This window comes from Coenobita brevimanus, chromosome 76, assembly GCF_032717465.1.
Source record: "Coenobita brevimanus isolate Jiangsu-jjx chromosome 76, ASM3271746v2, whole genome shotgun sequence".
Classification (NCBI taxonomy): domain Eukaryota; kingdom Metazoa; phylum Arthropoda; class Malacostraca; order Decapoda; family Coenobitidae; genus Coenobita; species Coenobita brevimanus.
Window position 1 is genome coordinate 30514466 of NC_137029.1, and position 16808 is coordinate 30531273.

Sequence of the window (16808 nt, forward strand, 5' to 3'; positions counted from 1 at the left end):
AAGTGGAAGAGACAGACTGGCACTCCTGATTTCCTTGTGTGTCATAAGAGAGAAATAAAACAGACAGTACCTGGACACTATTTCCCACTCACGTACCTTCCCAGCACTAGTCTAGGGATCTGGCCATCCGTCTCCCACTAGATGTTGTGCAGGCAGTACCGTAGCTCCTACAAAACGGTATGAAGAAGATGGGATTTCAATTTTGTCCTCTGATTCACGTCCCGATGATCAAAGAGCCTTACTTTTTGATCTCCTCACTTTATGTAAACATCAGAATCAGGATCGTCATGGCAACGGTAATGACTGAATTTTTTCCCGCTGATTAGTGTACTTTCACGCGAATCTTATTTAAAATTCAGGTGTGTATATGTGTTTTGTGATGTAGGTATGGGAAAATCATTGTGCAATTTTTATTCTTAAGTAATTATAAGTACAGGTTGTTTTAATATGTTACTTATTTTCAAGTAGAACACGCATCCCTCTCTCTCTCTTCACGGAACCGCCATGGTGTTGCATAAAGGACCTTGATGTGCAGGTGGGGTGAGGGTGTGGGATAGAGGATGTGCATTGTGGGATAGGGGACGAGGTGGTGTGTAGATGAGGATAAGGGTATGGGATAAGGAAGGGTGCAGCTTGGGATAGGGGATGAGGTGGTGTGCAGGTGGGGGTGAGGGTATGGGATAAGGAAGGGTGCTTGGGATAGGGGACCAGGTAGTATGCAGGCGGGATAAGAGTATGGGATAGGGAAGGGTGCAGCTTGGGATACGGGATAAGGTTGGAGGACGGAAGTTAGGGAGTGGGGAGAGTAGTGGGAGTGGGGAGAGTCGTGGGAGCAGATTCAGTATGGGCGATGAAGTCAGGTAGCGGGCGCCGTCACGACCTACCGACCCTCACACACACACACACACACACACACACACACACACACACACACACACAGGGGCCACTTTTTACCTTTCCTACCTTCCTTTCCCTGTACCTGACTTGGAGATTAGCGGTCACCTCCACTGGAATGATCATCGTCGATAATTCTTGGCACTTCCTGATAAGAATACACAAAATTTCCAACTCTTCATCGCGAAAGATTACTCCTGCAATATTATAATTCTCAGGTAGAAGGAATAAAATAAGAGAGAGAGAGAGAGAGAGAGAGAGAGAGAGAGAGAGAGAGAGAGAGAGAGAGAGAGAGAGAGAGAGAGAGAGATCCTTGCTTTATAAACAGAAGTGAAGAGGTGTAATTCAGTGACAGAACAAACACAAGAGGCATTAAAAATCAGAGTCAGGAATCAACAGCGTCTTATGCTGTCGATTAGTTCTCCTTGTATCGTGTTTTGTCTTTCCTTGCTTCTTGAACCTTCCGGGAAAATGATGATGATGATTACAGTAGTAGTAGTAGTAATAATGATACTACTACTACTACTACTAGGAATAATAATAATAATAATAATAATAATAATGATAATTTTCTCTTCGCTTACAGAAGGAAAAGTACTCCACCCAGTGCCACATGCAGAGAGAGAACCATCACTAAACAACACACACCCAGGGCCGGGTACTGACAACCTTGATTCAGTCAGCCACGATCAGGACTCACCCATCGAAAACCATGACCCGGAGAGCCATAAGGAGGATCAAATCAGCCAAAACGAAGACCAAATCAGACATAACGAACCCCAGATCAGCCATAACGAACCTCAAATCAGCCACATTGAGCCCCCAGTCAGCCACATTGAACCCCAGCTCAGCCATAATGAAGACACGATTAACCACAGACAAGATCCAGCTCACCACAACGAAGACTCAATCACTTACAGCGAAGACCAGCCCAGCCACAGTGACCAAGACCCCTTCACCCACGTCATAGACTCATTCCACGAGCACCAAGACCCATTCGACCACGACCAGGCCTCAGACCATGACTTTAACCACTACCACGACCAAGAATTCACCCTCGACCACAGCAACCACCAACTAGAAACCAAGGAGACGCGACACAGGCCAGGATCCGTCAGTATGGTGATCCACAAGTGCTGTCCGGAAGAGCAAGTGTTTGACCACGCCACGGGAAAGTGCCAGATGAGCAGGGACCTCACCTTCAGCGTCCCCATCTTTACTGTCGACTACTACGGCGTGTATATGGAGTCTAACCTTACCAGAGATCAGGTGGGTGTTGTGGTGTGGGTTTGTGGTGTAGGTTTCGTGCGTTTTCGTAATTGTCTTTTCTCCTCTGTCGATGATTCTTTGTATCTGCATGGAATTTAACTTTACGATAGACTGAGTGAGATTTGTGGTACAGATTTCGTCTTTTTGTGTGTCTGTGTTTTAGTCTGTGTGTCTGTTTCCCTCTCGTTCTGTCTCCTTCTCTGCCTGTTCGTCGTACCTATCTCTACTGTGGATTACTATAGCACAAATATGGAGTTTAATCGTGCGAGGGAGTCAGATGAGACGTATTTGGATTTTATGTGTATGTGTAATTGTCTTTGGCCTTAATGAACCCCTTTAGTTACTGATCTAACCCTTCCTCTTATCAAAATCACAGGTGGTTATCTGGTCGGACATGCTAGGGTGCCAAAAATATCTGTTAGACGTGGTGCCAGAGAAGAAACCAGAATTCGACTTCAGAGTTTTAGATACGGGCCAGCTGTGGGTGCCTGAATACGAGCACTACTACGACCCGCCTCACTACTGCCTGGATAACTTCGTGAGGAACGCGTCGGTGAGGGGGTCGCCACACATCCAGGGCGCGATGGTGTGTATCATGGAGACAGAGGTGGAGACGTTTGACCCCTCCAAAGTCCCCGTGAGGAAGTGCTGCATGCATAATGAGGTGAGGCGCGTGTGAGGTTAGTTTGAGAGATGTTAGTAGGGGGTTGTGGTGTGTGTGTGTGTGTGTGTGTGTGTGTGTGTGTGTGTGTGAAAGGTGTAGTGTGAGGGGGTTGAGGTGTATATGTGGTGGGTGATTGAGATGTGAGGAGGTTGAGGTGTGTGTATGGGGGGCAGGTTGATGTTTATGTCCCGGGGGAGGGGATGTTGATATGTGTGCGTCGGGGGGGGGGGAGGTTGTGATGAATGTGTGTGTGTGTGTGTGTGTGTGTGTGTGTTTTGAGGTGTGCAGGGTAATCAATAAATATTCTCTGTGACAAAGCTACCTTAGAAACTAAATTCAGATAAAATCACTATAGGTGTGGTACGTTGTTCACCTCTCAAGAAACCTACCTTTGGAACATTAATCTGCCAAGCGCAAAGTAGTAGTAGCAGTAGTAGTAGTAGTAGTAGTAGTAGTAGTAGTAGTAGTAGTAGTAGTAGCAGCAGCAGCAGCAGCAGCAGTAGCGGTAGTAGTAGTAGTAGAAGCACAAAAACATTCTTCCACTGAAATAAAGCTAATACGTTCCGACAGCTTGTGAAGGTCCCCACAAAGAACCCTTGTTTTTCTATATGCCTTTCCAATTCCCGCCCCACCCCACACCCACGACCTGTCACTACAACTCATGTCTTCACCCCCGCGGCAGCAGAAAGACATGACCCCCCTGCTGCGCCTTCGAGGGGAGTGTGGGTGGTGACCTTTGGATTTCTGATAATTTTTCAGGGCTAGGGGCTATTTTTCTATCGTGGAAATTAGAGGTTATTGATTCTTGTTTGCTATGAATTCTTGTTTATCATGCCAATTAACCTATATGGATACCTGATTATTACACACACACACACACACACACACACACACACACACACACGCACACACGCAAAAGCTATAGACACTTGCCAAGATCTTCTATAACCACCACGCCAAAAGTGACCCAGTTCCGCCAGATGAAAGCCAACTATACGACGCCATATTTCTCTCTCTCCTTCGTCAGGTATACGACACGACCTCCAGCTGCGCCCTTAGGGAAAACGTGACTTCAGAGCCCTGGTTGGTGCCCCTCAGATCCCGCCACGCCCCGCCATCTCCCTCACACGTCCGCCTCGTTGACATCAGACAGCCTCCCTACGCACGCACCCACGAGCTCGTCCCTAATTTCCAGGTGAGTGTGAGTCAGGCGAGACAGGTGGTAAAGGCAGGGTAGGCGTCTTTCAATCTTTCTTCTCTTATTTTCCATGATGCTTATACCCATTCACGTCTCTCCCATCCTTTTCCCCTTCTCAACTAATTCACGTTTTTCCCTTCCGTCTCTCCTTCTCAACCCATTCACGTCACTCCTTCCTTCCCTCCCAACCCATTCACGTCTCTCCTTTCCTTCCCTCTTTTTCAGCCAATTCACATCTTTCCCTTCCTTCCCTCCGAACCCATTCACGTCTCTCCTTTCCTTCCCCCCTAACCCATTCACGTCTATCCCTTCCTCCCTTCCTAACCCTTTCACGTCTCTCCCTTCCTGCCCTCCACAGACGTGCGTGGGAGAGCAGATGGGATGGCAGGTAGAGGATTTCCACGTGGAAGAGGAGACGGGAGGCCTCTACGTACCCCTCCTGGACCGACTCATTCCAGATAACCAGTACTGCATTGAGGACTTTCACACCAACGGCACACTTGTTCCTATGGTGAGTTGGGCAGGGAGAGAGAGAGAGAGAGAGAGAGAGAGAGAGAGAGAGAGAGAGAGAGGACGTATATTTGTATGTGTGTGTGTATGCCTCTGACCGTGGGAGGCGGATATGAGGTGTGTGTATAATGCTGGAAGTGGCTGAATTTATAACACAAAATGGAGAACGTGCGTAAAAGGATTTAAAAACGAACTTTATATATAAGGAAGCATAAAAGGAAAAAAAAAAGATTAATAGAAAAGTTCAAAGAGTAAGAGAAAGTAGGAAAAGAGAGAGAACTGACCCCTTCACTACGGGGACACTCTTTATTACTACTTCTTGCTATTGTTAGTCGATGTTAAGCTTAACACCAAAGAAATAATGCATGTAAGGAGGAGATGCAAGACAGACTCACCAGAATATAGATCTTTGTCATCCTGTCTCCTGTCAATCTTAGGCCCCCTCCCCTTCTTTTTTTTTTTTCTTTCTTTCTTCGGGCTTACTCCCACTCTTTCATCAACCTCTACTCCCTGTGATTTTTTTTTTTTAATGTACGATGCCATATTTCCCAGTCTTCTCATTCTAAGCCTTTCTCTTTTTCTTCTTCTTCCTCTTTTTTGGGGTGTGGCGGAGAAACATCAGCTCAAGCGCCTACCTTCCCCATGAATCTTTTTTGATGCCCGATGAACTTGTTTCCCAGTCTCCCATCAGCCTCAGCCTTCTTTCCCTTTCTTTAGGCGTACGTGTGTGTGAGCGAGGCGGAGAAACAGCAGCTGCAGCGCCTCCAGACCCCCGGGTGCCAAGATGAGGACTCCTGCGTGTCAAAATGCTGTCCACTGGGAGAGGTACTGGACGCCGCCTCCAGTAGGTGTGTGCCCGCGGAGGATTACTTCTTCACACCAGTCCTCCGCCTCGAAAACGGGTCCTTTTCCACTGTAAGTCTGGCCATTATTTATTTATTTATTTAGCTATTATTTTTTACAGTTGTACTCTCATTTTTAATCTTTGGCCACCTTTTTACATTTCTCCTTTTGTCGTCTTTGCGACTCTTTTTTTTCATCTTTGGCTCTCTCATTGTACTTCCACATTGACTTTCTTTTTCCTTTAACATTTTTACTGCTCTGTATCATTATCATCACTACTTCTTTTCCCTTCTTTATACTTTAACATTATCACTACCCCTTCTCATTATTTTCTATCACCATTTCGAATACTGTGCACTGTTTCTCCTCTCCCGCCACAGCTGCTGGACGCGGACTACCAATTTGGGTTTCCGGAGTGTGAGGTGCAGCTGACGTACGGACACGAGGGGGTGGAGCTGATGGAGAGAGGTGCCCTACGCTACCTCACCAACAACACGGATGAATGCCAACCGCAGCGGGAGTTCTCCATACCACGGGGACACTACTGCGTTGATCAGGCACGTAATATACACTCACTCTTAACCCTTGATGTTAGAGAGGGATACCTTCATGTGGTGGCACCGAAGGGGGGGCTGGCTTCACTGCCCTGCTATGAAGAGGTCCATCAACTTCTTCTTTATCCCCCGAAAGGAGGTTGTGGACAGCAGGAGGGCATTTTCATCCTTCAGTCTACTGTGTTCACGTTCTGATTAGCACGGGGCAGCAGCAACAACAAAGCAACACCAACATCTCTTAACTCCTTCCTTCAGATGACGTCTTACTTTATTATGTTTCACTCACAAATGCCACTTTATATTTTACTTTATAAACAAAATTCTATCTAATTCTACCTAATGCCAGGTGCCTTTATTTAATTTTGCCTGGCACCAGATGACTTTATTTAACTGATGGTATTAATTTCACATTTATGATAGTTTAATCCACGATGTTCTCTTGCCTTTTTCATGAATTCTACCCATCCCAGTTATAGAAGCGGGATGTGAGTTTGGATGATGATGATGATGATGATGACGACTATTTCTTGATGTATTAACAGGACAGAGTAACTTTCTGCACTGTAACGTCATGCAGTATATCTAAGTTTCCCCTAAAATGATATACCACAATTTTCTTTACTTTGTTTGTGTGTCTGAAAACTTCCATTATAACCCATAGTGTACTATAAATCAACATGTACTGTGATCCCTGTACTCTAGCCGTCCTCAATGTGCTCCAGGTGTACTACCCGTCGGGGGAGGTGAAGCAGGGAGCGGGATTCTGTTTTAAGGAGCACTGGGAGCATCTAGGAGGGGTGGAGAAGCAGGGGGTGAACTATCTTTACTCCGCCTTTCTCGCCATCTCAGACTTCTTCATCCTCGTCTCCTTCGTCGTCTACCTCACCGTTCCTGACCAAAACAAGAGGGGACTGAATAAGAATGTGAGTGAGGAGGAGGATTTGGCTAATTTTGCTTATGTGCTTGGTTTACATTCTATTTTGTTAGTGAGAGAGAGAGAGAGAGAGAGAGAGAGAGAGAGAGAGAGAGAGAGAGAGAGAGAGAGAGAGAGAGAGAACCACATAACACCCCACCTTCCTCCTTGCAGGTAAAACTGGCCCATTCAGTGCTGGGAAGGATCCTACTGTGCTTCCTCTTCAGTCTCTTCTTCGCCTATCTCTTCCTCATCATCATCAAGCTCTTCTCAGACCCCATCAACCTCGCCAGTCCCTCCGCCTGCATTGCCATAGGTGAGTGGAACAGGAAGAAAAAATTAAATACACGCGCAAAAGCAAAAATTATGTGTCTGTTTATCTTTGGAAATTGTTTACGTTTTGACTGTAACTTGTTCTGTGATTGATCAGTCTTTTAAAAAACCTCTCAGGTCCAAGTTTTTTAATCTTCTCATGTCGTCTTCTGAGGAGGAATGAAGATTTTGTCATTAAAAGACTCCCTGGGAAGAAATCCATGGGTGTAGGGTATGGTGATCTTAAAAAAAAATATAGATAGATAGATAGATAGATATGGATAGATAGATAGATAGATAGATAGATAGATACTGTGTACTGGACTACGATCCAAAAATTAATGTTACTTTTTAAATATTTTTTTTTATCCCTGGTTTCTTTGCTAAGGTTTTTATTATTATTATTATTATTATTATTATTATTGTTTATTATTATTATTATTGTAGGAGACAGGGCGACATGGAGGCGATTTGTTTGTGACCACCCCTGACAGGATTAAGGCTTCTGGCTAGATTATTATTATTATTATTATTATTATTATTATTATTTATTATTATTATTATTATTTGTTTTCAGGAGTGTGCATGTACACGTTCTTCATGGCAACGTTCTTTTGGCTCAATGTGCTATGCTTTGAGCTATGGTGGAAGTGTGCAAGGTAAAACAGTCTCTATTTATCCATTTTTATTTACATCAATTAACGGGTCTTGAATTTGGCTCTCTCCTACCTTTTTTTTTGTTTTTTCTTGGAGGGAACAATCTTGCGGGCTCCTGGCCTTTGGTTCCTTCTTCCTTGCATAAAAAAACAAAACAAAAACAGTAACCCCTTGATTTCTGGAATTACCCTTAGCTGAATAAAGTCGCCTATTGTTTCTTGAGTAGATTTAAGCAAGCCTTTTCTTAAACCCTTTTTTCTACTACATTGCTCGTCATTTTTTTTTACTATAGCACGTCAAAGTTCATGCCACTTTTCTTCTTTATGTTGTGATGTTCCAAGTTGTGTTGTTATATTCAAATTTACCTTTTTATTTCGTTTGGCACATTGTTTAGTAATTTTTCTCCTTTTTTTGACATTTCTTTCTTCTGAGTCCTACTTCACCCAACTCATAGCAGGGAATTAGGACTGGGATGATGATGATGATGATGATGATGATGATGATGGTGATAAGGATGGCGGTGATGTTGATGGTAGTGGTGATGATAATACCGTCATCACCACCATCATCATTCTTATTGTTGAAATCTGAGTTATAATCCGGTTTTCACTCTCTCTCTCTCTCTCTCTCTCTCTCTCTCTCTCTCTCTCTCTCTCTCTCTTTCTCTATTTTATTAATTAATTATTTTTTTTTTTTTAGGCAGGAGCGTAGCAGTGGGCGTCGGTGGGTCTGGTATCAGGTATATGCGTGGGTCTGCCCCCTTATCTTCGCCGGAGTCTCCCTTATCATGGAGTTCACACCGAGCATCAGCAACTGTTACATTAAACCCAAATTCGGCACATACTCCTGCTTCTTCTCCTGTGAGTATGAGTGGCACTTCAAGGACTTCTACCCTCATACTGAAAAATTGTTGACGAAAAGTGTGAGACGATTTTGCATGAGTTTTAACCGTACTCTGAAAATTTGTTATGATTTTGGATGGGTAGATATGGTGTATTTATTCATGTACTGTATGGTGGAGGGGTAGTGTATGAGGTGTACGTATTATAGTGTAGCAGTGTGAGGAGTGGTAGTCTGGTATGGTAGTATGTATGGTGCAGCACAGTACTATGAACAAAGGAAATGTGAAGTAGTATAGGCTGTGTGAAGTGAGACATACTGCGAGGTAAAGCTGTGGGGGGTGTGTGTGGTGTGGCAGTATGAGGTGTGCGTTTGTGTATGTGTGGTATGGTAGTGTGAGGTGTAGATGATGTGTGGCAGTGGGGTGTGGTAGTTTGGTGTTGTGTATCAGTCTGTAATGCACCACAACCCCACCTCACCCCAACCACTTCACTCTCACCCCACCCACCTCCCCCAGACTCAGTAAGCCACAACAACGGGGCCAAGTGGGCGTATTTCTTCGGCCCCGTGGCAGTCCTGCTGGTGGCCGACCTGGTGTTCTTCCTGCTGACGGTACGCTCCCTGCTGGTGACGGTACAGCAGAGTCACAAGGGCACGGTGCAGCGACAGGGCAGACAACGGCTGAAACTCTGCTTCAAGGTGGGAGAAAGAACTGATTATAAAAACGATTCATTATTTAGTCCCGTATAATTATCTGTCTGTGGCTTTCATTTTTTTTTAACACATCACATTCAATTATTTGGAATCGCATGGCTCTGTTGTAGCTTTCTTTTGCCTTTGGACAGCTTGCTCTGGGGGAAGCCAAATCTGCGATCATGAAGCCTTTGTTTCTTTTCACATAAACATCATTTCAAATTCAATTATATTTCTTAAATTACTTTAGGAAATGGCATACGAGCTGAACATTGCCAAAGATGTTTTGCTGATTTAATGCTGATTGTTACAGTGTCCAAAGAATCAGTGCTGGGGAATTAATGTACGGTAGCAGTGTTGGACTTAGTGATGAGAATATTAAGAATACATTTAGCTCATCCACTTCTGTACAGCTGTTCTTGTTGTTGGGCATAAATAATTAGTTTAAGCGTTATGCAGACAAAAAAGATCTCGTTGCTATAATGTATCAAGAGAATAACTGCCTGTGAATCAATGTAGTAGAGCTGAAACTTAGCGAAGAGCATATAAATGACGTATTTCACGCGTCCCTTTCTCTACAGCTGTTCCTGGTGATGGGCATAAGCTGGTTGGCAGAGATCATATCCTTCCAGTTGGGTCCAAGCACCGTCTGGTATATTTCCGACGTCTTCAACTGTTTCCAGGCAAGTCACACCCTCCTTCTTTAAGATTATTGGTGTTTATTGTTAGTTCACTCAGTGCTGTGTTTTATTATTCGATTCTCAACTGCATTTTGCCATTCGATTACTAGATATGTTTTCATGTCTGATTATGAAGCCGATGATGATGATGATGATGATGATGATAAATTTAGAGAAGGAAGATTAGACTGTATCACTTGTCATCTTATTATCCACAGGGTTTTATCATCATCTCGATATTTATTCTGATGCTGAAGGTGATGATGGTTATGAAACTAGAAAAAGCGAATCAGGTAACGCTTCCTCAATAATTTTCTTGTTCCGCAGGGCTTCATCATCTTCCTGATATTTATCTTGAAGCCTAAGATCCTGGAGGCGGTACGGTCGCGTGTGTGCGGGTGGTGTGGGTCGCCTCCCCCGGCCAGGCCCCGCGGTACAAATGTCTTCGGTTCCGTCGTGCTCTCCAACTCGGCCAGCACGGACGAGTTCTCCCTTTCTAACCAGCTCTCCTTCGCACACAACCGCCTCACTCCCACGCACTCCCAGTCCCCGGCCTCGCACCCACGCTTCCAGCAGGCACACAAGGACCTTAGCCTGGCCTATAGTCACCAGTCCAACCCACATGTGACTCTGGATGGACGGAACTCAAGCGCGTTTGGCAAACAGTCACGGCCCCATGTTGACCTAGGGCCGCCTCCGCCTCCACCACACTCAGCCTCTTCTTCCCCTTCCCCTTCCTCCTCCCACCCCTCCACTCCCCGCACCACCTCCACCAGGGCCTCCCTCTCTGCTTTGTCTGTGGAGGAGGCCGCTTGCTGATCCTGCCTACATGTTTATTCTTCCCTCTTGCAGTAGTAACCGAGTGTCTGCATGTAGTCTAACAGGAATACAATTTAGATAACTGTTTGCATATCGTCTAAAAATGAGCAAAATTATGAGTAAAGGTAGCTGTCTCTGTTACAAAGCTTCTGACATTAGCTTTGTACCTGCATGTTGTCAAAATAAATCAAAATTTTGGAAGGTACCATATCCAAATCACCATCTTGTATATGCATGTCGCTGAGGGTAAATAACATATAGTGGTTAAATTAGAAACAGTCGTGTCCCAACCATGATCAAAACTTTATCATGATTCTGTATTCTTAGGTCGTCTAGCAGGAGTACAAGTTTGGAAACGTATCTCAAATGCAGTTCGGTATACACACGTTTTTAAAAAGCCTCAGATTTGGAAAACGTCCATGGATCAGGTATATAACTTTATTTACATTAATCCATTCTTCACCTGAATGACGAGAGTAAGATTTCGGAAATAGGTATGTTCCAGTTGCAGATTTTTTTCTTTTCCTTTTTTTTTTTTTTTTTTTTTTTTTACCCTATTGAGTGTCACTACAAATGCTTTACTATAGTCGGACTCGCGCCCGTTTGCGTCTGTAGTGTGGCCCGCACCTGTGTACAATGGTGCCACGTTTCCCCAACTTGCGATGTGAAACGGAAGCTATTTATGTACAAGGCATCACAAATTCGATAAATTCAGATGAATAAAACTTTAACTTGTGTATTTTGATGGATGAATCAACAGTAATCTTATTATGCATAAAATGTGTATGCCAGTGATAAGTCCCGTCTTGACTGTTTATCATATATATGCGAAAAGAGAAAAAAAGTAAAAATGGACTCTTTGCTTATCGTCATTGTTATCAGAACAGTTTATTGAGTGATTTTGAAGATCTGTCAGGCTCCCGTTGCAATGTATGGTTGTGTAAGAATTCGGAAGTCGTCTATCTTAATGCATCTCTTTCTTCATTCTTACCCCAAAGCTGGTTAATAAGATCCTTTTTGTTCTTGCTGTAGGCCGAAGGGGAGATGAGTGACGCCATGTTCAGTTTACGGATCTTGTTCCAGTTAGACTCATTCCAGACTCTGTGGAAATTGGAAATACTGAATATGTTGTTTACTAGTTTATTTTTCTAACTCTCTCATTACGTCCAGGCGAGACACATGTATCTTCCCCAAGTTTGAAGAACACATAGGGGAAAAATCGAACCATCTGAAACACACACCAGTAGAGATATGGGTTTTCACTGTATTTCGCTAGTTGTAAATTTTCTTCAGACAGAACTGGAAAGATAGTTGTTTCTTTGACTGTACATACATACTTTGATACATACTTCGATACATTCATACATACATACATACGAATTTGCTTGTCTAACTTACATGCGAATCATTTTTTTGTTTTTGTTTTTTGGTTAGCTTCCTCCATCTTTCGCTAACTTCATCAAATCAAACTTACGTGCTAATGAATATGCTAACTTCAATATATAAAGTTCTTTCTCCCTAATTATTTTAAGTCATACATACACACACAAAAATACATACCGGTACACAAATACATACATACAGTACATACACACATACATACATACGTCCCTCTGTATAAAAAATGTCGTGTGTCGTGGCAAATGTGATGTCGGTGGTCCTAAGTAATTTCTAAGCAATTTCTAAGTAGTTTCTAAGTAATAGCATATAGACGTATACATAGCACTAGTTAAGATACACGAACCCTACATATTTTTCTTAGTTTGTAGATTCGTTTTTTTTATTATTATTATATATATGTGTATTCTTGGAAAGCTTTGATAAAGTTTTCTGAATAGCCAATATATTAACTTTCTATATTCACTCCTTCAACCTGAGGACGTGTATTTTTTTTTTAAATATTATTCTGGCCACAAAACAGACGATTTTTATATACTGCAGCTCAAGGAGGGCCTCAATGGGGTTGATGGCGGGGTTATTGAGGTTACTGTAGGGTTAATGAAGAGGTTATTGAGGTTATTGTAGGGGTTATTGAAGACTTTAACCCCTCCAGTGTCTTGTCTCTCCTCAGCTGAATAAAATCGTCTGGAAGTGGAATGAAATATGCTGGACGTCCTCGTAGTGAAGGGGTTTATGAATCTAGGTGTAACTAACTGACCCTGTGATAAAGGATCCTGTTCTTAGGGGCTTAGAAGACTCCCTGACACGTTATTCCACAGTGATGTATTTTCCTCCATGCTAAGGGATCTCTACGCGGCATGTGTTGGGAGTGTTATGCTGTATGGTAGTGAGACCTGGGCAGTAAAGGAAGAGGATATGCACAGGCTCAAACATACAGAAATGATAGCGATTACGTGGATGTGCAGAATGTCCTTGAATGCGAGGCCTAGGGTAGCTAGGTTTACGATAGAAGAGTTGAGGGGAAGGATGGAACTGGAGTGTATTGGTACTGTGATGAAGAGAGGTAGACTGAGATGGTTTGGGCATGTGGAGAGGATTGGGTGAGAGGTGTGAACGTTGGGGATGGGACTGCGAGAGGCACACCGATAAAACTTGGGACGAGGTCATGGGGTGTAACCTCAGGGGCAAGGGACTTAACAGGGAGAGGGGCAAGAGTCGCGAGTCAGAAGCAGGGGAGTTGTGTCATGTTTGGAGTAAAAATCTGCCTCTCACAATAAATGGCGCTTGTCCCTCTCTAATCTGGAAGGTCTTTAACGTCATATTAGTGAATGGAGTAACGTGATGCGATATGCACCGATAAACTGATAAAGGAGATACGCCAGTGAGCCTTCTAAGTCTTGGGGAATATGGCCTCTTGATGCGGCTATAAAATATAATGTGGCTATGTAATGTGGCTATAAAGAGAGAGTGTAACTAAAAAGATAACATATAAACAGATATCCTCTCTCACCACCACAGCGTATCTCATCCAAACCACACTACACTACACTGCACTACATACTACACTGCACTACACTACACTACACTACACTACACTACACAGGTCAAACTTAGGAGGTAATATTTAAACAGATATTCACTCACCACCACATCGTACCTTTTCCAAACTGCACCACACACGTCAAATAAGGCATACATTAAACAAACTACTCAGCTGATGATGGTGGAAGAGTGCCTATGAGATCCATCCAGAAACTGACAGTGATTGAGAGAGAGTGTCTGAAAATTCACCAGTTACATGTTGATTTAGATATATAAGCAGCAATCCAAGTCTCTCTAAAAAGTACGAGAAATCTATAGAATCAATTACCTTAATATCCATCCATTTTGTAACTTAAAAAATGTCGCCTGAAAACGGAATACATAGACTAAGAGACAGTAGCCATTTCTGTGATACAGTTATAACTCCGTTCCTTTTATCTTGCCACTTAAGTAACAGGTATCCTTGCCACTTAAGTAACACGTATCCTTACTACAGATACGAGTATACTAAAGTACTATAGACTAGCCCAGGGACCCTACACTTCTAAGGGGGATTTATGGGATTTTTTGACGGCGTTTCTGGCGACTTTCTTTGTGTGAAGTGATAAATTGAAAGTTAGAGTAATTTTGAATTTTTTCTAATAAATGTAAATTCATAAATATAACTTTTGTTTAATATGCTAAGAATATCATAATTACATTCACTGGAGTTACCTGTACTATTATATGTACTAAAGTAATTATTTTCAAGTACTTTAGCTGCATAGTTCCATTGCGTACACTAAAAACAAGACACAAAATAAGAGAAAAAACACTGCAGTTGGGATCTTCTGTAATTTTTTTTTAATATGCTACGGGGTTGTGGCGTCTGGCTATGGATAGATAGATAAATAGATAGATAGATAGACAGTGACACACCTCAGCCGGATACAGTGTCAAAAGTACCAGGTCAGTGTTTCAAAATGTTTCGTGTGTTGGATGATGTATTCTGTACTGCCAGTTTTATGTACTGTGACTTAAGAGAAGGAGTACAGTATCAGGTTTTAGTGCTGTAATGTTTAATAAGTAAAAACTTTAGTGTACATACTTACATACATACATACATATATTGATACATGAGCTATATCAGATTGTTTCAGCTGTTCTCAGTTTAAATGATTTTTCCATGATCATGATGAAAACAGTGATTGTGGTGAAGATGATGATAATGATGGTAATGATGATGATGATGGTGATGATGAATAGGGTGATGGTGGTGAAGATAAAAATGATGCTAATGGTGATGATGATGATGATGATGATGATGATGATGATGATGATGATGATGGAAGTGATGGATGCCGGAGAGACAAGAGGTGCTGGTCGCCTCTATATCTTTAGTTCTGTCCCTTGCTTATCTCTTGACCTCCCTCCCTTCCCTCCTATACCTCCTCCTCCTCCATGTCTCCCTCTCATTACCTCCCTCCTTCCTTCTCTATACCCCCTCCATCCCTCTCCCCCTCCTTCACCCCTCCCCCTCTCCTCCCTCTCCTCTGCTTCCCTCATCCTTCACACCCTCCCTGCCTCCTCCCCTTCCCCTCTCCTACTTTTGATGAAGACTGCAGAGGAACTTGTCTCTGTCTTTCTCTGTGATGATCTATTTGCCAGTCTATGTATCTGTCTATCTATCTATCTGTCTATCTATCTATCTATCTATCTATCAGTCGGTCCATGCGTCTATCTCTGTCTATCTGTCTGTCTGTTTGTCTATCTGTCTTCATCCCATCCCACAGTTTTGCCCTTTGCTGTTCCATCATCATCATCATCATCATCATCATCATCCCCATCACTTTATTATCCCATATTCTTTAAACATATACTTAAGTCTCGCACTTTGTACAACCATATGCTTTTTAATATCCCTAGACTTTATATCTATAGTGAAGAGTCATCTAAAGTGCAGTCAAATCATATATATCTCTAAATTGCATTGTTTTTAGCTCAAATTATATAGATCGCTTACCGATATAGAGGATAGTATAGCATATATATATTTATGGAAATGTGAAATGTTGCTAATGAAAAACTTTGACCTAATCATTCGTCTGTGGCTGACCTTTGACCTCTAATGCTTGGTCTCTGCTCAAGTAATATTAACCCTTTCACTATGATGATTAGTTTGTGCTTTGCCGTTTTTTATTTACTTATTTATGCATTATTTTGGGTATTATTATTATTATTACTAATTTATTATTATTATTATTATTATTATTATTATTATTATTATTATTACTATTATTATTATTATTATTGTTATTATTATTATTATTATTATTATTATTATTATTACCTCTTGCAGTAAATGGGTTCTTGAAAACCATATGTTATCTCTCCAGTTCAAAGAATTTCACTTAATTGAAATAAAATCGTCTGTAAACCGGAAAAAAAAAAAAAATCATATAACGAGTGAACATACTGAAAGGGTTAAACAAAAACTGCTATACTCTTTTCACTTCAACTTGGCCTAAAATTGAACTCTCTCCAGCCTGATTGTGAAATGTAGCGCTAGATTAACACTAAAATATCGAGCTAGTCACGAAGAAGCGCTTTGGAAAAGATGTAGGACTAGAGTATTTTAGTTTCTGACACTGAACTACGTGAAATAAGCTGCAAATGGACGAAAATCTAGGCCAAGTTAAGGTGAAAGGAATGTAGTGTTTTTGATGTCATGTTTTGTGGCCCGTGCTAATGAGACGATACACGGAGTTCTCCCCTCCCCTCACCTCCCCTCCTCTCCCCTCCCCCCAGCTCACAGTACAGGTGAGTGTGTATCTTCTACCTTGCTTGTTGTATTGTTGTATTAGCAATAAGTTATTACAGTTGCCCGACTTTGAAGGCTGCCTGAGAGTGCTATTTAGATGCATTACATGTGCCAAAAGTACGTGTAACAGTGAGAGTAATTTTTTAAGGTATTACATCTCTCAAAAATACGGGTAACACCTTAGCACTGAGAGTAATTTCTACAGGTATTACATGTGCC

The 16808-nt window shown here is 42.3% G+C and overlaps 1 protein-coding gene across 1 annotated transcript in view; it reads left to right on the forward strand.

Moving 5' to 3' along the window:
* The window catches only part of LOC145408211 (uncharacterized), a 40470-nt gene extending 29624 nt beyond the window's left edge, over positions 1-10846 (forward strand). Inside the window, exons 2-14 of the mRNA XM_080278968.1 lie at positions 1481-2163; positions 2540-2827; positions 3855-4022; positions 4384-4536; positions 5253-5450; positions 5759-5935; positions 6655-6855; positions 7020-7161; positions 7735-7816; positions 8514-8674; positions 9172-9353; positions 9929-10030; positions 10355-10846. Coding sequence (XP_080135094.1) covers positions 1481-2163; positions 2540-2827; positions 3855-4022; positions 4384-4536; positions 5253-5450; positions 5759-5935; positions 6655-6855; positions 7020-7161; positions 7735-7816; positions 8514-8674; positions 9172-9353; positions 9929-10030; positions 10355-10846 — 3029 coding nt within the window. The remainder of the gene's footprint in view (positions 1-1480; positions 2164-2539; positions 2828-3854; positions 4023-4383; positions 4537-5252; positions 5451-5758; positions 5936-6654; positions 6856-7019; positions 7162-7734; positions 7817-8513; positions 8675-9171; positions 9354-9928; positions 10031-10354) is intronic.
* The last annotated feature ends 5962 nt before the right edge of the window (positions 10847-16808 follow it).